Source organism: Miniopterus natalensis, chromosome 19 (genome assembly GCF_054644295.1).
Source record: "Miniopterus natalensis isolate mMinNat1 chromosome 19, mMinNat1.hap1, whole genome shotgun sequence".
NCBI classification, from domain to species: Eukaryota; Metazoa; Chordata; class Mammalia; order Chiroptera; family Miniopteridae; genus Miniopterus; species Miniopterus natalensis.
In genome coordinates, this window is record NC_142099.1 from 16,833,613 (window position 1) to 16,856,521 (window position 22,909).

A 22,909-nucleotide genomic window follows, 5' to 3' on the forward strand; every position below is an offset into this window, starting at 1 on the left:
GGACCCGCCCCCTCGCCTGGTCCCTCCCTCAGGACCCCGGGATGGGCGGCCCCTCCCCCTCCCCCACCGCAGCCGGCCACACCCAGACACACCCACCCACCCCTGGGCTGCGCCCGGCCCGCCTACGCCTACACCTACACCTACACCTACACCTACACCTACACCTACACCTACACCTACACCTACACCTACACCTACACCTACACCTACACCGCCTGGACCGGGTGCCGGGGCGCCGCCCCCCTCCCAGCCTTCTCCCCGCCGCTGACTGCCCGCTCCCGGGCCGCGCGCCCCGCTCCCCTCTCTTCCCCGGGTCCTCGGTGACATTTCGCGGCTTAGTCAAGTCCCCGCTCCCCACGCTTCCTAACGCCGACGGAAGCCACTCGAGCACCGGAGCGGCCCACCCAAGGCGTTGCCGATTCTCCCTCTTACAGCTCTCGTCCCTCCAGTGCCGACGGTAGAGAAAGACCTTACTCCAGGGGCCTGCTCCTCACTGAGGCACTGCCGGAAAGAGCAAACAAAAAAGGCGCTGGTGTAGGCTCCAAAATAAACACATCTGAATTCAGGATGGCATCGACAGAGGCTCTTATTGGATTAAAAGTTTTCAAACAAACAAAAACGCTTTGGAAAAAGGTCAGATTGGCTAAAGTTGGTTCTTGAAAGCAGTGTATACACTTCCCTATTTACTGATGAGTGTGTTGTGAATGCCAGGCGGTCCTGTGAGCTTGTCCGGATAAGTTCCTAAAGTTTCAGGTTTTAGGTAACTCTGTAATGTCATAACTTTACAGATAAATGGAAACGCATGGGGCTAAAGTCATTGTCTTCCTAGTGGGGGTTGTACAAACTGTACTCTCAACCGGGGAAGGCTGTTGGATGCAATTATAGGCTTAGTGTTTACACTGTTTTTTAAAAATCTTTTAATGTAAAAATATTGGCCATACTTGGCAAATGCTCTGTTTTTTACCAGCTTTAGGGAACTACATTTCAGAATCGAGGTATCATCCCCACCCTGAAATTCCCAACTTTGAATTTAGATTACTTAGATAGGGGCAGATATACCCACCTTTTCCTAATTCTGAGAGTGAACTTCAAGTCTCTACATCTCCATTGAGTCCTGTGGCACCTTTCCTAACCTCGAGTTTGCTTCAGAGTTCTAAACCCCAAGCCTTTTTGTGGGGGCTCTGACTCTCCCACTTAATAATGGCATGCATTCTTGCGGGATAGTAGTGACTTTATAAAATAATAAACTCACAGTAGTAGTAAAATATTAAGAAGAGGCATATCTAACTGACCTATCTGTGCATAATCACATCTATTCAAAAAACGTATCTCCTCCAAGGAAAAGTTGTCACAGGATTTTATATTCAGTGCAAATACCTTATGATTAGTGCTTAAAAAAACACAACTGCTTTTCCCCTCTCTATTCTGTTGAACTCTGTTTTGATGTTGCATAGCTTATTAGTAAGGAAAGTCTGGGCATAGCTTGAATTTTCAGAAATCTAACAATCACTTTTTGGTTTTAATGGTGTCTTGCTGTGAAACCTAAACTGAAAAACCTGTTGGTACATCTATTCCATATCTAAACATAAGGCAGGTATCTCTTTTTACTCGAGATTTTGAAATTTTGCCAAATGATATTTTTAAATAGGTTTAACTGGAAAGCATCTAATCGTTAATGAGAACATGGTTTCCTCTTTCAGCAGGGTTGAATGCCTGCCTACACCCTTAGGCCCCACCATGGAGAAGGGTGGTAACATACAACTGGAGATCCCTGACTTCAGCAACTCTGTCCTGAGCCATCTCAACCAGCTGCGCATGCAGGGCCGGCTCTGCGATATCGTGGTCAACGTGCAGGGACAAGCTTTTCGGGCTCACAAAGTGGTACTCGCGGCCAGCTCCCCCTATTTCCGGGATCACATGTCCTTGAACGAGATGAGTACTGTCTCCATTTCCGTCATCAAGAACCCGACAGTTTTTGAGCAGCTCCTTTCTTTCTGTTACACAGGGCGGATATGCCTGCAGCTGGCAGATATCATCAGCTACCTGACAGCTGCCAGTTTTCTGCAAATGCAGCATATTATAGACAAATGCACACAGATTCTGGAGGGCATTCACTTCAAGATTAACGTGGCTGAGGTCGAAGCAGAATTAAGTCAAACGAGGACAAAGCATCCGGAGAGACCTCCAGAGTCTCACAGGGTTACACCAACTCTAAACCGCTCCCTTAGCCCACGACATAATGCCCCAAAGGGAAGCCGGCGAGGTCAGGTTAGTGCTGTGCTGGACATCAGGGAGCTCAGTCCTCCCGAGGAGTCCACCAGCCCTCAGATCATTGAACAGAGTTCTGATGTAGAGAGCCGGGAGCCCATTCTTCGGATCAACCGAGCAGGACAGTGGTATGTGGAAACAGGAGTAGCAGACCGAGGGGCACGGAGTGATGATGAAGTGAGGGTTCTTGGAGCAGTGCACATCAAAACAGAAAATCTAGAGGAGTGGTTGGGGCCTGAGAATCAGCCTTCCGGAGAAGACGGGAGCAGTGCCGAGGAAGTCACAGCCATGGTGATTGACACCACAGGCCATGGTTCCGTAGCACAGGAAAATTATGCTTTAGGATCTTCAGGAGCCAAGGTGGCTCGGCCAACAAGCAGTGAGATTGACAGGTAAGTTTTGTTTTATTCGCCCACCTACCAGCTGTTGTATAGACATTACTAAAGCTGGCCCCCTGTGTGGTCCAGAGAGCATCTTCTTCCTTAATGCTCTTAGCCAAAATAAATTGATGTTGGGGAAACCGGAGGTATGCCAAAATACTTGCATTCTTATTTCTTTAAAGCAGGAAGCTCCTTGCCCTGGCTCAGGTGGTTGAGGGTCATCCCATGCAGGCAGAGGTCATGGGTTCAATTCCAGGTCAGGGCACATGCTCAGGTTTTTCGCTCAGTCCCCAGTAGGGGGCGTGCAGGAGGCAGACGATGTTTCTTTCGCATCCATGTTTCTCTCTCTCCCTCTCCTTTCCTCTCTTTCTAAAAATCAATAAAAACATATTTTTAAAAAAATTAAAGCAGGAAGCTCCTAGTCCTGAAGAATTCAGTGTTGTGAGAACTATGGGAAAGTTAGACACTTGCATGAATCAGAATAGCATCTGCAGCCACACTAGTGTCAGTAATTGGCAGGGCTTCCTTGGAATTCCAGGCAGGGGGCTGGTCCATCAGCTGGGAACCTGGCAGCTTTGCCCTTCCTCAGTATGTTATCACCCAGATAGATGGTCTCAGAGGAGTTTTACTTGCCTTTGTAATGCTGTTTACTTTTCTTTGCCCCCACCTGCCAAGCTAGAGGAGGTATGGTACCAGCAGTAATTGTTCTTTTTAAATTAGTGTAATCACAGTACAGTTATTCCTAAGAAAAGCTTTGGACATGGTTTTTATTCCTTTTTCCACTTGTCATTTGATGTCTTCCCTTTGTCTTTCATTGGTGCCTGCTGCTACCGCAGGCCTGAGTCTGTTTTTCCCCCAATGCTGCTAGGTCCCATGGCTCCCTTTTCTCTTTCTAAGTGCAATTAGAGCATTTCTTTTTGGTGGAAATAGCAATAGTTTTAATCTAAGTAAATTGAAAATCTCCATTGAAAGAAAGAAGTATTATCAACTTAGATTGATAATATTTGTTCTTTTCCTCTCTTAAAAATGAATTAAAATTAACTGCATGAACAATGAAAATTAATGAAGCTATTACTTTGGTTGATACCTGGTCTTAAGAGACATATGTGTTACAAATTTAGAAAGTATATACTGTGTCCACTTCAGGTGGTCTTGATTTGAGTATTTTCCTTCTTGTGTCCTGAATAGTTAAAATACTCTTGAACACAATACTTACTGCTCCCCCCCACCCCCCATGTTAGCACTGTATCAGAAGTAATAGCCTTAATGCAAAGACTCTGAATCTCCATGATCTATATCAACAGTATGAAATATATAACAAGTTATGCTGGGCCTGGAGGAAGGAACAACCAAAAACCTAACAGTACATAGAAGAAACAGAATTATAGACCCAGCTTTAATTTATTCTTTTTATGGTCTCCCAATACTTATGTAAGAATAGAACTTATATTTATCCTTGGCTTCACCAGGTCATATGGTCTATCTGGTATGTCATTTTGTATTTCTTAAATTTACTATGGCAAACCTTTCTTATTTCAAATCAGATCCTATACATTAACTCCCTAAAAGTAACTCTTAGTCATCTGTTGTTCACTTTGTTCCCCCTTCCTCAGCCATGGGATAAAGAGGGTAGACATCACCATTTTTTAAGTTCCTTGACACTGCTTTTTTGTTAGTCCCCTTTTTGCTCCTCTTCCGACAGATTTAGCCCCTCCGGCAGTGTTGTCCCCTTGACGGAGAGACACAGAGCCCGAAGTGAGTCTCCTGGGAGAATGGATGAGCCTAAGCAGCCCAGCTCCCAGGTATGTAGTTGTGGTGGCTGAAGAAATTGCCACTATGTGCGAATCCGACAGGAAAGCTGTAGGAGAGGGAACAGTGGCCCTGTTAAAGAAATACTCTACTCAATTACCTTTTTCTTTATTACCGTTTGCAAGCAGCAGGAAATACACTTTTGGTGTCAGCAGCATTTGGGAAGTAGAAAAAGATGAGATTGCGGAACTCTTTTCTGAACCAGTCCATAGTCCTGAGAGTAGAAATAAAAAAGTAACCCCAAAAAGTACATGCAGAAAATGTAGGACCTGGGATAGAGAGCCTGTTTCTGTACATGTGTGGGTATAACACTACATAATTACTACTTTATGCAATATTACATAGGTGTCCCAACAAAATGCATACACACTTTAACAGCTGATAACTCACTTAATTTTCACTCCTCTTCAGGAGTGAAATAATCAGTTGAATTTAACTGATTTGAAATAATGGGTGAAGCCAGACTAAGCTTTGAACAAAGAAAATTCATCCTAAAGTGCCACTAGACTTTTTTTGTGGGGATACATAAAAGATAAAGTTTACTATACAAAGCAGGCAACAGTTGATGAATTGAGGGCACACAAATACTGAACAAAATGATTCCTGATGTTTGCGATTCCATTGCTTCACATTATCAGCAGTTCCTGGACCAGAATGGTCATCAGTTTGAAAACATGCATTGACAAAAAAAATTACTCATTTCTATAGATTCTTTTAAATTTTGAAAATGAACTGTATGTTAATAAATACTGACTTTATAATCATTCAAAGTGTGTATACGTTTTGGGGGGGAACCCCTTGTATTTGTAAACAATTGCTTTTGCATTTTCGTATGCTTGTATCTTTTCATTTACTTTCTTTCTGAATCTTTTGTTAGACTAAAATATTCTAGAAAGGATAGGAATGATGTCTTCTATTTTCTTTGCAACTCTCCGTAGCAAGTAGTATAAGTAGTTGGTTGATATTGTTGTTTGTTTTTCCTCACAGGTCTCTATCCTTGAAGGTTGATTTTTAAAAGGATGGTGAACTCACCAAGTAGAACATAATACATTGTAAACACTTTTGTCGTTTTGTCCATAGCTTCCCTGGCCGGCATGGTCAGTGGTTAGAGCATCGGCCTGCGTACCAGAGGGTCAAGGGCACATACCTTGTTTGCAGGTCCAATCCCCGCCCCCTGGTGAGGCACTTGTGGGAGGCAACCAATGGATATGTCCCTGTCACATCTGTTTCTCTCTTTCGTTCTCTTTCTTTCTTCCCCCTCCCTTCCACTCTTTCTAAAAACTAAATTGAAGAAATAATCCTCACTTCAGGTGAGGGTTAAAAAAAAAACAAGGAAAGCATAGCTAATATTTTTTAGCTTCTGTATTATACTGATAGTATCTTGTTTAGTTTTTACTTAAACATTGGCTGTTTACTGTATATGTGGTATAGTAATAGCAGCAAGACATTGTTACAAACTGTATTTACTTGCATGGTATCATGCCAGTTTTTCTGTACCAGAAAAGGAATTGTAACTATTATAAGAATTTTTTTAGTTTTAATAAGCTGTTAAAGAAAATGTTAAGAGCTTGGAGGAAAAGTTTACTCATATAATTAGGGCCCTTTTTCGCCTCATCTCTCAAATAGGATGAGATGACTATGTGAAGGTGACTATTATGCAAATAAGTATGACAGTAAGACAGACCTTACAACTTAATGGGAGTATAAGGCAGACTAACAAATACACAAAACAGGTATAGATAAGACTATATAGACCTCATTAACAGTGTTGTGGGAATAGGAGTGCTTAAAAGGCAGTTACTGGAATCAATAACCACTTAAAGAAAGTGTTGTTCAAGAGAGTTTAAATGCAGTATTTAATGAAGTAGTTAGAGGTAACTTACTCCACATGTAGATGTAATAGGGATGACAATTGGAATTCTACAAGGATGTTTACCCGACTGAAGCGGAAGGTGCAGCTATAAAGAAATAGAAAATAAGTAATGTTGTCTGGAGGTGATATTAAGAGATGGGTTAATATATGCCTTATCATGTGTGAAAGTTTAGATGGTGCAGGTAAATGAACATTTCCATCATCACAGAAAGTTCTATTGGACCAACAATACCTAAGTACCTACCTGACTGTCTAGATATAACTGTAAATTAGAGTCCAAGAGGATGGTAGGAGTAGACCCAGATTCTCCTATTGCTGAAAACAGAACATTCGCTGAGGGTTTCATAAGAAGCATGCAGTTTCTCAGCCGGAAAGTAACTTGAGTGTCTTTCTCTGTTAGGGTAATGGAATACAGTGTCCTCAGAATTTTTTTTTTAATTGTTATGTTAACATCTTTACTTTTTGGTAGTAATTTCCTGTTTGGATCTCTACTAAAAATCAGCATAAAGTTTAGTAACATAGGTAGTAAAAGTGGACTTGATTTCTTTTACTATGTCTGTTCACAGTACATGTTCTTTTGTGTTTATTTTCCTCACCTGGCACAGGTAGAAGAGTCAGCAATGATGGGAGTAAGTGGATATGTGGAGTATCTCCGAGAGCAGGAGGTATCTGAGCGGTGGTTCCGGTACAATCCCCGTCTCACCTGCATCTACTGCGCCAAATCTTTCAACCAGAAGGGGAGCCTGGACCGGCACATGCGCCTGCACATGGGGATCACACCGTTCGTCTGTCGCATGTGTGGCAAGAAGTACACCCGCAAAGATCAGCTGGAGTATCACATCCGCAAGCACACAGGCAACAAGCCCTTTCACTGCCATGTCTGTGGCAAAAGTTTCCCCTTCCAGGCCATCTTGAATCAGCACTTTCGAAAAAACCACCCTGGCTGTATCCCCCTGGAGGGGCCTCATAGCATCTCCCCTGAAACAACTGTCACGTCTCGAGGACAAGTAGAGGAAGAGTCACCTTCACAAGAAGAGACAGTTGCTCCTGGGGAAATCGCCCAAGGTTCCGTGTCCACCACTGGGCCAGATTGAAACATTGAGGGGGAGGGGGCAGACCCTCTTCCCCTTTGGGCCGTAAGCAGCCAGCATCAGGGCCATGGGCTGGTACTTCGATTCACAAAATGCCACATCACTAGATCGGAAGATGCTCCCAAGACGTTGCCAAACTAGAGGATCAGCAACATACACAGAAGCACTAGAGGCTTTTTCCCTCCTCCCCACCTCACACTTTAGAAAATATCAAGCAAATCAACTGTCTAATTCAGGGATCAACAGCCTTGGTTTGTTAACTTTATAAGAAAAAATTTTTTTAACAAAACCATGAGAAATGGTCATTTATCTACCAGTCACGTTTGAACACTGTCCTTTGGTCCATATCATCCTGGTGGCTGTCACTTGCCCAGATCTAAAACATGCAGCAGGAGCCTTGGTCATCGGAAGCAGCCTAGCACAGAGAGAAGGGAGTAATCTTGATGGTGATGATGAGGAATTCCTTTTATTCCTTCCGGCCAGATCCTGCAGTTCCAAATTTCAAGGAAAAGGAAAAAAAAGAATCCTGGTGCTTCTTACTGTTTTGAGAGGTTAGACCTTATCTTTGCCCTGACCAGGCATCTGCTGCGATGGGTTGTTTTCTGTAACAGTGGTGCTGGAGCAGAGCTCTGTGGCAGCATCCCCTGAAGCACTTTGGGCAACTGGAAGTGAAATGACAGTGGTGTTTGCAATAGGTACCGCTAAGCGCGGGGGCTAGAGTGCTGAGTTGAGGTGAGGGGAGCAGAGAGGGAAGTTTTGGGTTTGCAAATTTGGAACAGTACAGAGCCTACTGCAGCTTACTGATTGGTATTTGTAAACCAGAGTGCTTGTATATCTTTGGGTATTAGGAAATGGCTCTAGTCCAGATGAATTAACGTGTTAGGCTGACTACCAAAGTTTCATCCAGTCTCTTCGGCTCCTACTGTCACATAACAGCAATAGTATATATCAAAAATGTCACTTTCCAGTGAAATGAGCCTGGATTGTATTTTTAAATCCACAGGTCTCCCTATTTGATAACTTTTATATGAAGTTTTAAACACATTTTTTTCTGCAGTATTCTGGTTGAAGAAATTCAACACTATGGTTCTTATTGCAGCCACAATTCCATTTCCTTCTACATAAGTAATAGTTTATATTTTCAGTCCAATAGAAGAACCTCACTAAATCCATGTCTCATGTCTGCCAACCTAGTATTTCATAAACCAACCATCAGCAAATTGCTGGTGACTCCAAGAGCTTTGCTTTTTAATAATACAGTACAGGGCATTTACCAGAAAACATCAGGCACAATCATGTTGCAATAAATTGATCAAGGCATCAGTTTTGATCAGCTTGATTACTTAATCATTCCTAAGATTTTTGAAACTTCAAGAGACCTTTTTGGTAAATCTGAGATTCTTAATCCAGCACTGAGAGTCAGGAAGAATTTACCAAGAGCATAGAGCTTTAGATGCCCTGTCTTGCATGCAGAGAGTGAGGGAGGATTTTTAAGGGGTGCAGGCAAGTAGATGCTTACAAGTCACAGTGCAAATAGAAAAGCGAAAAATCTCTAGCTTCTCTTAATGATCATTAAAATGTTAAGGGTATTTAAATGTTTAGTAGTTTAAGAAATTGTTTTGGTGCGGAGGCATAGATTGTAAAAGGGACTTGGGAGAGGGGCTGGTGCCTGCACTGGTGAGCCACTTGTGAGAATGTTAGTAGTGCTCTCCCTTCCTGAGAATGCTTTGTGGTATGTGGAAAGGGGGACAGAAAAGGTGGCATTTCTTTGATGATAGGACGTTAGATGCAAAGGGTAACTCTTAAGCAATCTGAGAATTGTTCATACACATACAGCTGCCCTGTGTCACTAGGGAATGGTTCTCTTGTCGCTTCTAGAAAAACAGAAGTGTGTCTTTTAATAGGAATGTAATAATGCTACCATTTGTTAAGAGCCTACCCTTAAACGTAGTGTTGAAGCTGTATTTTATCTTTAGAAGACGTATACCGGGACACCATGATAGGGTAAAAACTCATGCGTAGGGCCATCTTAGGGACCAGGTAGGTTCTGTGGCCTAGAAGTGAGACTAAAATCTATAGGGAAACATTTCAGCTGGTAATCAAGGCTTTCAGTGGACAGATCTTGCCATTACTAAATAGGTGAGAAGTACAGAATATGCTGCTTTAGATGGAGCTTTTAAGCCTACCAAAAAAATATTAAGTTCATCCTACTTTTGAGAAGTAGTATGCTGGAAAGTTCTTGTTGCTTTGTTAGTTTTCTTAGATTTTTCTGTGAGAAAATAGAGCTTTTTAAACTATTACCAAATCATAAAGGTGAAGTGCAGTAATTTCTGTAAAGAGAAACTTTGCAGCGTTTGTCAGTACTCCACCTGGGATTGGCAGCAAACACTTTGAATGCAGTAGGGACTGTCTAATAGATATGGAAATGCTGTGAGTGTTTGGTGGGCTCCCTGCCCTTTTCATTCACTTCTAATAGCTTTTGCTGTGTTGATACTGTGAATAGAGTGCTTCCAGGTCGTCTAGGACCCCATCAGCACAATCATCTTTGCTGGTTCTCTCCTCTTCACTGGTCTAGTCCAGAGCCATGAGGTTCGTGAAAATTCAAGTTTCCTGAAAGCAATCTCCCCATTTTAGTTAGGAGAGAGATTGTTATTCTGAATACCCAAGGTTCTCCTCCAGGTTCACTGTGACATTGCCCTAGTTCTTAGCTAACGTCACTGGGTTGTAGGAATTAGTAGTGTTCTGTCTACATCAGTGAATCGCTATATTGTTGTGTGCACAGAGGATACCTCTCTTAAAGGTGTACTAAATGGACTTTAGCTAATGCTGAAAACTATTACCAAATCTTAACTTGCACATGTCACCTTGTGAAGGGAACTGCATTAGCAATGAGAGCTAAACCATCATTACATACCTTAACGCCGAGAAATAGCTAACACTGGGGCTGTTTTTATTCACTGAGTGGCTCCTCATAGCAAAGGAGGTACCCAATATTCTCAGCAAAAGAAGAGAGAGGGCAACTTTCGTTCTAAGAGGTACCTTGCATCCTCTCTGAGCTCTGATACCAGAATAAAAGGCAGCGTTGGCATGTGCAGTAACACTGTACTGGGGCAGAAAGGCTCTTTCTAATGACCTGTTCTCTTTTTACTCAGAACCATATTTACCTCTGAACTGAGTTGAGTTTTATTTTATGTAACTGGCAAACTACCCCCGAGCCATTTCATTGTACCAGAGGGTTAAATCTAATTTTGAATATGTAAAAATAAATTACTTACTAAAAGGTAAAGATTGTGAAAGAAGGGAGATGGCAGTTAAGGAAAGTTTTCTTGCTATTTTGTTTTTTTGGGGTTTTTTTAATGTTTCCAGTTCCTTCTACATCTGTGAAACGGGGTTTTCCAAAGATGGTTTAACATATAGAAATAAGCCATTTTCCTCCAAACTCCATAGTTGAAATTTGACCTTGGTTGGAAAGTGGTCTGCCAAAGAGAGAAATAGTGAACATCCTTAATAGCTGAATAGTCTTTCGTCAACAAATAACTTTAAAAAGTGTTAGCTGTTACTTGACACTGGTTTTGTTTCTTTTAACTGGTAAAAACTACATTTTGTTTAAATGAAAGCAATGGGTAAAGGAAAAGAAATTAAATTGAACAAAGACAAAGGTCTTCTGAATCATAGTGGAAAGGCATAGTCAGGAAGGAGTTTGAATTCTGGAAGTTTTTCTTAAATACAACAGACATGGTTTTTTCTCTTCCTATCTGTGTACTTATTTAAGGAACAACAGATAAGTCCTTACTGAACTCAGTCTTTGAAAGCAGAGCTCTTATGCCATATGGGAAAGAGTGCAAAATATTAAAAGTATTTTAGTTCCTGCGATTTAGAAGGGCCAATAAGCAATTTAATCAGGTTAATCCCTAAATTTAAGGCTGTCCCTTAGCAAAGAACATCCCTAGCACTCTGAATTAGATCGAGGTTCAACAAACTGCAGCCCCCTGGTCAAATGCCACGGCTGCCTTTTTGTGTAAAGAAAGTGATAGTGGACTAGGGCCGCGCCTACTCACTTGGGTGTGGTTTATGGCCACTTTCTACTACAACTCAAAGTTGAGACCAGGTGGCCTGCAAAGCCTGAAAATACAGATAGCTGGCACCTGACAGAAGTTTGCCAGCTCCAAATTAAATTTGAAGGAATCACCCCCCAAATCTGTCAATCCTGCCATTTTGCTTTTATAAACTCCTGAGTTTAAAAGCTTGTAAATTCGTATTGCCGTATATGCGTGTTTCCTGAAAGAGGCTGCCGTCTTTTCCTGGTTCCTTTTCTCAGCCCTCTCTGTGCTCCCTAATAGCTCCCGTTGCTTTAAGAGCACGTAGAGTAATCCTTAGGATTTGACCTTGCCTTAACGGTGCAGGGAGATGAACATTTAGGACGGTTGTTACCGATACAACAAAGTGATTTTTAGAAATAATTCCCATGCATCATAATGTAAGGTTAAACGAGTACCATGTTTACATAAAATACTGTACAAAAAAAATAATGTTTTTATAAGTGAGTTTTGCCATTCCTCTGAGTTAACTTGAACTGGCTGAATAATGAAAGCTCGGATGAGTTTATTCCCGTTAGTATTACGATTTTATTTCTGTTCGGAATAAGCGGCTTGATTCTTACCCTGAGTGCTGTTTTTCTAGATTAGAAGCCTCTCGCTTTTCCCTGTACTATAAATCTTCATTCTGATTTCCTCAAGTAAACTCACTCTGTTCCCTGTGGAGTACCGAAAAGCCAAATCTTCCTTTTCTCTTTGTAATGAGTGTTTTAAAACATAACGAAATATCTGAGATTTCAAATTCTTCCAAGACCTATCTTCCAATTTCTATTACTCTCTGTAATTCTTCTAAAGATATATTGGGCCCTTATACATTTGCTTTGTGAATGTTCATTCTTACTGTTCAAATAGTTTGTTTATGCTAGATGTGAAAAAATTGGAAAATGTTAGGGTAATAATAAACAGGATCCTTGCAAAAGGAGAACATAATTGTCCCCTTTCGGAAACAAAACATGGTCCTCTGAGTTAGATGTGCTTGTCTGAACAAAGTGTTGGAGCCAGACTGGCGCAGTCCAGGGAGTTTGCCTCTTCTTTGTGGTTGTGGCTACAACACATGCAAAGTTCAGGTGAGTGACGCAGCTGCCCATAGGGCACTTCCTCACCAGGCATTTTATCCTTAGAGTTGCCTCTTTCTAAATCGGATATTAGTAGGTTCTGTATAATACACTCTTTTAGTAATAAGTAATCTTCATCTATAATACTTGCCTAGATTCACTCCGCTTTGTCTTAGAGCCCTTATAGTAATAGTGGGTTTGTGACTTGTGAAAGAAATTGGATTTAGATACCAAGCTCAGTGAAACATCTGCATCCACCTCTATTTGAGGTCTTGCTAGTAGGTGTCATTTAAATGTAAATCTGTTTAAATACGAGAAACAGTGGAGTCTGCCAAGCATTATGACTTCTTTGATAATTATCAGTGTTGTGTTTTGCCTTCTTTGTTTTCTAGCCTCTTTCTCTGTTTCAGTCTTCTTCTTAAGTGGTGCTTTGCCCAAGGCCAGTCTTTTTGCTTTGCAGTAAGTAGGTTTCCTTGCTCAGGACAAGCCAAAGTTGGATATGATGAGTACTTTGAAACACGTGACTTAGTTACATTCCAAAGGATGTAATTATTGATGGCAACAATGATATCAAAGCCTGGAAAATATCTGTACAGACTGCAGTTTTGTTTTGTAAGCAGACTATCTTTTCCCTCAACTGTGAGGAACAGTGGTGACTTAGGAGGCAACTATTACTTGAAATATATGTTATCTTCACAGAGGTTACATGTATAAATAAATTCCTTATCGCTCATCTTTCCCATTATTTAAATAACAAATACCTCCCGTCTTAACACAGTTAAGAACGGCCCACTAGTTCAAATAGTGAAAGCTTTAAACAACAAAGCTAACCTATAAAGGCAGAGCAGTTATGGTTAAAAAAGAAAATACTTTCCTAATGCTTGCTTCTCTCATGTCTACTCAGTAAGTCCTGTTGAAGTGGCTAGAATTCACTGCCCAGTTAAGAGAGATGTATGTGCAGCATTTCATATGGCCAACAGCACGATTTAATATTAATAATTACCAATTAATAATTACTGTGAATCTTAGAATCTGAATTAATCCATAATGCCAGAAGTCAGAGTAGCCTATAAGGAAATGTTTCCTGTTCTATGAAATCACTTATCTTAAGTGATAGGTAGCATACAGGAGAATCTGTTCCATTAAGTAAATATTAAGTACTTTTTGGTACCAGACAATGTGCTTGGAATTTGTATAACAAAATTGATTTTAGATGTAGTTTAGATGTGGCTTCCTGTAGTACTTGAGAGTCCTAAGCCCACTTGGTTGGAGTCTGGATATATGCTTTTTAAAAGCCTGCACTTTTTACTGCATAGATAAAAGATCAAAAAGAAGGGGACAGAATGAGCTGCACTAAGAAAATAACCCTTTAGAAGAACTAAGAGTAGCTGACTGTTTTGAATGCTCACAACGTGCCAGGCACAGTTCTATGTGCTTCACGTTGATTAACGCACCTATTCCTGTGACAATCCCATTAGGGTAGACACTGTTACTATCCTCACTTCAGAGAGAAAGGGACCGAGACACAGAGAGGCTGACCCCCGGCAGCCCCACACAAGAGTTGACATTCTTAATAAGACTATGTTGCCTTTAACAGGTATAATTATCCCACACTGTATGGGCGAGGAAACTGATGAGCCCAGGGTGACACCATGGATAAACTGCACAGCCAGCATTTACCAGTCTGACTTCAGAGTCCAAACTATCTTCACTACTCATGCTGACTGTTTACTGATAAAGGCCGGGCTGAACTGGATTATACAACAGCCAGTAACAGTACTGCTTATCGAGATCGAAGATCTCTTTGAAAGATAACGCAGTTGATCGCTGAGCAGATGTTGAATGGTGAAATTTTTCTGGGGATGCCAGCCACTGATTCAGAGGAGTCGCCCATTCGTTAGGTCCAGTGGCGAGTGAGTGAATGAGTTACTGCCAAGGCAGAAACTGAAAGCTAGCATTCCAGCTGCCTACAGCTGTGTAACAGACTATCCTAACCTCAGTGACCTAAAGCAACAGCTTTGTCTCTCTCATGATGTGGGTCAGAAATTCAGGAGGAGCTCGTCTAGGCAGTTCTCTCGCTCCCTGTGGTGATGAGTCAGATCACTTGATAGTATTCAGCAGGTGGCTGGACTGGTCTGGAGTGTCCAAGACGATCTCACCCACATGCCTGCCACCTTCGCAGGGTGGGCTCAGCAAGCCTCCTCTCCCTCGCTGGGGCCTTGGCGACTCTCTGTGGTCTCTCCATCACAGCAGTCAGCCTTATTAAAAATGGCAGCTCGGGCCTCCAAGAGGCTGGGTAGAAGGTGCCAGTCCTCTTAAAGGCCAGGCTCGCAGGTGGAACAGTCACCACCACACAACATTGGTCAAAGAAGCCACAGCTCAGGCCAGATTCAAGGGGACAGCAAGTACCTGACCACATGACGGAAGGCGCGTCAGGATTGGGGCCCATCTTCAACCTGTTATCGGTAACGAGGCTTTTTGATGGTGTTGACTCCTTTGTCCATTCATTCGGGTCCATCATTCGTGCCATAGAAACCATTTATTATGTCTGGCGTTGGTTGGTAAAGGAGCAACAGATTTCATTAGCTCCCTGCCCCTGAGTTTCCTTTATTTTATAGTAAATTGTCCGTTTTTTCTTTTGTTCCAACTTGTGAGCATTTAAGCCTGGTTTTTTGTTTTTCGAAGCCACAGAAACTGTACGTGCTGAGCCAGAAATACTCCAGAGGGAGTGCAAAGCGTACTGTTACAGAATTTGAGGTGTCAGCTGTATTTAAGTTTACAGTAGGTGAAAACTCCTGTGGTGTGGGAAATCTGTATGGCTACTAAATCTCTTCCCACAGGAGTTTCTGTTGAGTGGCTAGAAGGGTCATATTCCTGAGATAATTGGAAGTCTTGCCCATGTATCCTAATCCATCTTCACTGCCACCCACTGCCTCTGGCTCAGTTTTGTGCTAGGAGATGAGTAGGTTCTTCCCACTTTTATTACCTTTCATACGAGAAAATCCATTGCCCAATTTTACATTTTGTTAATCCTTTAAGATTACCAGTTGCTACCAGCCTCTCTTATCTGAAATAACAGATCACTGAAGTTTTATGATACTGGTTAGATTTGTCAGATTTAGGATGCTTTTATTTTAACTGCTGCTGGCTTATAATAATTAGACTCTTACTGCCATCACAAGAAATTAGGGGAGAGAATAAATTCTGCACTAAAAATGATCATTCTCAAGTCAGTACACTTTCTAAGAGAAGAAAGATTTCGGATTATCCATCCATTCCTTATGCAGAGGATTCCTGCAGAGTTAGCTGTAAGGGCTTCTTCTTGGTCCACCCCAGTTATCATATAGCAAAGAGATCTCTGTCCTTAGGTCAGGCCTCAGGAATTGCAAATACAGGAATAAAAGGGGTACCCAGGGCTGAACACTTTGGTTAGGAGTCTACAGAATGCTGGGAGGGAAAAAGAAGACTTTGGATAACCAGGGATGGAACATTTGGAGGCATATAGACATCAACATTAATTCGATTTTATCATGTAAGGATTGGGGCAGATTTTTAAAGAATAAAAATAAAGGAGCCTTAACATATTCTTTTTGATCCACATTTCACTCTGGCATACCTTGAAGTCTGCTCTTTGTGACAGAGAAAGCCGTTGAAAAGATTCCCAGGGAATGAAAACTCACGGTAACCTATGGAGATGCCTCTTGCTCTGGATTTTCTAGCTCTCTGGGCCCTCCTCTAGACTCTCGGTGACTCTTAAGTTGAAATCATCTGGTGGTTGCACGAAACTCAGTACTGTGGTCTAGAATTGCAAAAGAGAACGAGTCAGAAGAAAGGGAACTTGTAGATTGACAAAATATTTGTTCTTTCTTTTCAGCATCACAAGTCTAAGCCATTTCAAGCCAATCACAACAACCTGAGTGAGTAGAAATTCCGTAAGGGTTTAAATTTCTGCTGGTAGCAACATCTTAAAGCAGATGTTTATGTCATGAGAAGGCAATCTATTGAGTTTTCTGTAAGATAACAGAATCCTAACTCGAGCAGTTCTTTAAGAACCACTGCAAAAACAGAATGTAACACAGGGAAGAAAGCTTAAGGTGTGTTTCCTCTGAAAGCCAAGAAGCTGAAGGCCAGAGGGAGGGGGGTGCTGGGTGTGACTGAAATCCACCTCCAGAATGGCTGTCAGCCAGACAGCAGAGATTTTAGAATTTTTATGGTATTTGTAATATTTTTACAAAAGTGATTTTAAATCATGTAACTTGAAGTTTTAAAAAATGAGCCTGTTTTCTTTTTGGAAAACTGGCCCAATAAAAGTAACACTAATATAATTCACTTGTATATGCATGTGCATTGAACACAGAGTGGTATACTAAAGAGAGTTCATGCATATAACTTGTGGGAAGTTTGGCTATTTTCTTAATATCGTTTTTCATAAATGTATGTTTATAAATATATTTACTTGTCCACTATGACCTTGGTAGTATTAGGAGCATTTTGTTAGTTGTATCATTGATTCTAAAAATCTAATTCTTGGCACAGTCAGCTATGAGAGCTTTTCGTTGCTTTGTTTGTATTTTCACTAAGAAAAGTATTTCTCGCACTTTCTATTTATAAAAATGTTATAACACATTGCACCCACTTAGTGCAGCTATTCTTCACAGATAAAGATGTAGGTGCTAAAGTGAAATGTATGTTTAAAAGCCTGGCAAAAGGAGGGACCTCAAGATAACCGATTTGGCTTGCATCTACCTGGGGAGAGCCTGGGGTACAATATAGAATTGAGACTGAAAGCAGCTGTCAGGATAAGTGTGCTGCTGCTGCAAGTTGCAATATTGTTGTGAGTGACCAGCTCCATGTATGTGATTTCATGTATGTATGTGAGAAAAAGGTGTCTGATGAAGGCAGATAAGTCAATGTAGAATACACTACCTCCCATTAAAGACTGAGCATATTCCAAGGTTGCCCCGCAGCCCCTTGGGCAGGAGGCTGGATTCCTCAGCCACTGTCCCCCCCCCGTTCTTTCTTGTACTCACTTCAGCTCCTCTACCTCTGAGCACTTGGCTGAAGAAAGAGTGTAGTTTTCTGTAGCAAGCAAAGGAAAGCCAGACCCAAAATACGGAGGCTGCCAGATCCAGTTCTCCTTGTCAAGTTAGATGTTAATGTTTGCTTTTGTTGCCCAAATCAAAGAGTCAGAACACTTGGGTTTAGTGCTTTGATCTGCTGGCTCCTATTTGGCAAGAGTAGTCAGTGGAAGTGGAGCCTTTGTGTTGTTTGAAATGATGCACCGAACTCCTTTCAATATGTGAAAAATATGTCTGAATCCTGAGTTGTTGTTGTTGTCTTTTCAATTGCCACTTACAGTCCATTTTGGGGGGACTGGAATAAAAACCATGTTTTCCTGGTAATGAGCCTTCTGCCAGTATCTCGACATGGAGGTGTGTGTGATGTGGGTTTCTGGACGGCCTGTTTGGCTTTTCGTCACTCCAAAGAGAGATGCTCCTGCTTTTAATGCTGATACTGTTATAATAGGATGGCCTCGCTTGAATGTCGTGGGTGTCAGGAGATATAGTTTCAGTAGTAAAATGCCACTAGGCGGGCCACCTCATCATGAAATCCAGTTGTTGCACTCAACTGGCTTGCTGTTTGGGGCACTGGTACACTGAACCAAGTCAGGTCACCTCCTCTTTAAACATCTGTTACAGCTGGGGAAGGACCACTCGCCTTTGATAGGTACCCTGGCATGCTTCCCACCTCTTCTTTCTAATGCACTGGCTGGTTGTAATGTCTTCTTAGGAGTGAAGATGAGAGAGAGTGATCCATTTTAGAGGTTGGCTTCTGTGTTAGGTATTAGCTAATAAGTATTCACTTACCCAGTGACTGGGTAGGGCAAGCGATGATACCGACAGTGTGAAATTCCAAATAATGAGACACGCATCACTCATAGGTGACAACTGATATAGAGCAGCCTCTCTCTCAGTACAGTGCGAATCCTGTAGGGAGATGAGGCACTAAAATCAATGTGAACCTGTTCACCACAGCTATTTTTTTTATAACTGTAGAATAATTGTCAGCGTATAAGCCATGCTGATATCCTGGACTCAGGAATTAACTCCTGCTTAGGAAAATTCTCCAATCTGGTTTGTCTTTTGTTTGTGCCCAGAGTCTGTCCTAGGCCTGTCCCCAGCTGTTTTGCTATACCGCATGCTTAAGGTGCAGCTTGTTACAGCTAAAATGATTTACTCAAAAACAGAACACACACAACAGTGAAAAGTGCCTAGATCATTTCGAGGCATGTTAAATCTGTGAATCGGGGGGAAGCATGGAGTCTTACCTTTCTTCCCTGTGACTTGGGTGAGCACTGCCCTGAACGCTTTCTAGTGCAGAGCTGGCTGACCTTGGCCAAGACACCTCCATCTTGGCTACACATTATCATTTGGGACATTTAAAATTCTTGTCCAGGGCTCCCTCCTGACATTGACGGTTAATTTGCCTGCTGTGTAACCTGGGGTTTAAAAGCTCCCTAGATAATTCTAATGGGCAGCCAAGGTTGAGAGTCACCTTCTGGGTGAACCTGGGTGGCCTTTGGCAAGAGAACCTCAATCAGGTTCTTTTTCTCATCAGAGACCTTTATTGATATCCCAGGCATGGCTCTGAGTTTAAAGCTTACGGTGGGCCAAGGCTCAGGCAGTAAAAGGGGTCATTCATTTATCCTCAGAGTAATCCTGGAGAGAGAGATGTTGCCATCCATCCGGTTTCCTCTTTATACCAACACAAAGGCTGCGTAAGTAAGCAAAACATGTTTTCAAAGTCCAGTCTCTAGAACCTACTTTCCTTTGCATAGGTGATTTGAGTGGCGATTTCTCAATTCTGCTAGCTAAAATAGAACCCTTGACCTTATTAACAGAGCCAAGCCCATGCCACCTAGGGGGACTTCTATTTGTAAAATAAACACGAAGCTTTGTTAAAGTTCCTGGGGTGATGGTAATACATCCAGTTATTTGTCTCTCAGCTGTCTTCTACGTGGGATTTCAATGTAAAGTGACTCATATTTTTCCTTATTTCTTTGTGAATGAAATGCACTAGCTAAGGCTTAAATGTTTCTGAATTTTTTATGAAATGTGAAATGAGTCATTTTAGCATCTTTGTTCCAGGATTTCAAAGACTTAACACAATAATTCCCAAATGAGGTTCCATATCTTTCCTTCTTCCCACCCCAGGTAGTAAAGATACCTTCCCATGGCATTGTCACACATGGTAATGGGAAGGGGAGAACTGTTTGATTTCCCATAAAAAGTGAGAGCCACTGTTCACGCTAAGGAGCTACCCAGTGATTTCTAATTCATGAAAGAAATGTGTGTCTCAGAGCAGGTTCAGACATAGCAGACTCTCCTGAGAGAATTCTGGGCACTGTAGAAATTCATTCATGTATTGCCTACAAATAACTGATTATTTAAACTTCAAATGGGTGGTGTGTTTGAGAAGAAAAAGTGGGTCGAAAAGGAAAGTGGTTCGTGCAGAGGACTGAATTACCACCAGGCTATGAAATGTCATCACAGTAATAATATTGGGCCTGGCTGTTTGCTTAGCATGTGAACGCTGCAGTGTCGCTTAGAGAAGATGCCTCCTTTGCCTTAGAAACTTGCGAAGGCTTCCTGAGATTGGGTGGGACTGGAAAGGGGAGCCTTTGGGACTTGTATGCATCTGGAGAGTTGCCCTTCGGGGCTCTTGTACTGAAGAGCATTGTGCAGTACTGTGAAACGTTGCTGAACTTTATGCAATCATGCCGCACTGGATATTAAGATTTGGGGGGAAAGTAGAGGAGGATGGGGAAGTGATGGTAAAAAATAATAAAAATGTAAGGAAACTTGTACTATATTTTAAGCAAGGAATGAAACATTCCGTCGGGACTGTGAAGTTGGGTCAAGTTGTTCTGCCCTCCTGGGTCAGCTTGCTGATTCCTCCGAAACCTCTAAGAAATCCTTTGTGAAACAGCTAACCAGATGCTGGCGTGACCCCAGTTTCCCCACCCTGCTCCCCCCACCCCCCGAAAGAAAAACATTCCCAAACTCTAGGCAAAAGCAGCGTGCTCTGCGCAGCCCATTCCCTTTTCATCTGCGGTGGTCTGTCTGTGCTCACAGGTGTAGCCCGTTGCATTTTTGTGTGATCTCGTGGCGGACCTTAAAGAGATCTGCCAGTTCAGTCAGGAACCAGTGGCTCTCCTTTCGGAAATCTGAAAGTCAGGACTCAGGGGCGCAGCGGCATACGGGAGGAGAGGGAGACGAACGTCGGAGGAGCACTTGGCTTTCCCGGCTCCTGGTTTCAGGGTGGGACCCGCTCGTGCTCTGTCTCCGAGAGGAGCAGAGAAGGCTGAGGGTTCAGACAGAAGAGTCATGTAGCCGAATCCGGTTTCCTTCAGATGGACGTGGTCTGAAAGGAACCTGTCAACTGTTCTCTATGGTGCTTATTGGGTGGGTGACACTGTCCCCATCCACCTGTCCCTGGCACTGTGCCTTCCCACTGGTCACTGTGAAAAGCAGATCACACTGGACTCAGAGGCCAGACTCCAGGACAATTTCCCCTCATCTTGAGCCCATCACTTCTTCATTCAGCTAATAATGTAGCACTTACTTCTCTTTGGAAAACTCTTGGGGTTTCCCCCCAAGAAGCAGTAAAGCATTTAAAGGAAAATAGTGGTAGCTGTCAAATAAAGAGATTACAGGGAAGTTTCACTTCCCCTGAGCTGATACTGACTGATAGCAAGGACCAACGATGCCCCTCCGTCTGAGTTTTTAAAGGCTACCATGATATTTGTAAGCAACAAAGTTATCTAACATTTTTTCACAACTTGCTAAACAAGGATTTATATTAAAACAGACAATCAATTTCTAAAATGTTATCCCTGAAAGGGAAAGAGATAGTTTTTAACTATTAGAACCCACCGGTCTGTTTTCCCCTTTGAAAGATCTAACCCTGCGGTTTGTGTCTTTCATCCGCAGCGATTACTCCAAGTCGCTCAGCGCTGCCTCAGAAAAGTCAGTGAGCCAGGCTCACGCCTGCACCTCGGAGGGTGCCGGGCTGGGTTTGTGCATCATATTTCCTTAGAGAATATCTGTTTTTATTATGACCTTAATTATAAGTACCTATATATAGGAATAGGATTTCCTCTCACCCCGCTCTCTTTTAATCATTGTCACTTAAGTGTAAACCACACCCCTCCACACCCCTTTTACTGAAAAAATGCACTTTAATTCCTAAGGAGAGTGGCTGTTCCAGCCCTAAAGCCAGATTACTTCAGGAGGAGAGTTGAGGAGGGAGAACTCTTTTGCCAGACCCTGTGAAATCAACCAAATTCCTTAATGTAAACACACAAATAATATCCATTTTTAAGCCACCCCCACCCCCTGCCAAAGGGAAAAAAGAAACCACCAGAATGAATAAGTTCAAAATGCCTACTCTGACTAGAAGTTTCACTGGGGAAAGTACCCAACATTAAGTTATTTTCTCATCTACCAAACCGTCAGAAACTTCTGGGGTGTTTTGTGGGAGGCTGAGTTTTTTTCTTATTAAAAAGTCAAGTGAAAACACAAAGACTATAAGGCATGAGTCTGATTTGTATCATTTCTGGGTATCAGATTTGTTCTTGCCCTTAATTTGACAGGTGTTCTCAGTCTCTCCTCCTGTAGGTTCTGTCCTTCCCCTGATGACAAGCCAATCGTTCTTGGTGGGGTTGCATGTCTCCTAGAGCCCCAGGAGCCCTGTTGTGTCGGGGAGGGGGGAGGGCAGGAGGGTGGGTGGAGATTAGGGTTGGGGGCGGGAGATTCAGAGAAAGTGAAGATATGGGTTTATATAAACATATTTAAAGCAGCTTAGCAAAAGCTTTCTCATTGGACAGCTTTAAGAACAATGTGAATGAAATCTTAGCAACTTGGTTAGTAATCTGAAAAGTCTATTAATGTATACTTGAAATTCTGTTTGTATAAAAATACATTTTCCTCTTTATTTTAACACTGTGTAAAAGAACATTATGCATGTGAGTGGTTTGAGAATTAAATGGTTTAATACTCAGATTTGAATCTCTGTCTTTTCTGTACACAGAGATGAATGCGTTTTAAATTGGGGGATTTCTATGTTTTAGTAAGGCGGGAATGCCGAGGTTTCTAGCCCCCTGCCCTTCTGGGATGCCTACCATCTTTCAGATGATGCAGTGACAGATCCTTCATTTTCTTGACCCAGATGTGTTCAGTGGGAGGGAGCAAGTAAAAACATCACTTTACCAAATGCCCAACAGCACATCTATCCGTCTCTCCCTTCCTTGCCTTCGTTTCAGGCGGCACTGTCCATT

General features: G+C 42.2%; 1 protein-coding gene across 1 annotated transcript; it reads left to right on the top strand.

Annotated features, from left to right (window-relative positions):
- Window positions 1-1,683: 1,683 nt before the first annotated feature.
- Window positions 1,684-22,632, top strand: ZBTB37 (zinc finger and BTB domain containing 37). Its single transcript, XM_016221540.2, has 3 exons — window positions 1,684-2,660; window positions 4,351-4,450; window positions 6,936-22,632. Exons 1-3 carry the CDS (start codon window positions 1,684-1,686, stop codon window positions 7,422-7,424), a joined length of 1,566 nt encoding a protein of 521 aa, XP_016077026.2. The 3' UTR covers window positions 7,425-22,632.
- The last annotated feature ends 277 nt before the right edge of the window (window positions 22,633-22,909 follow it).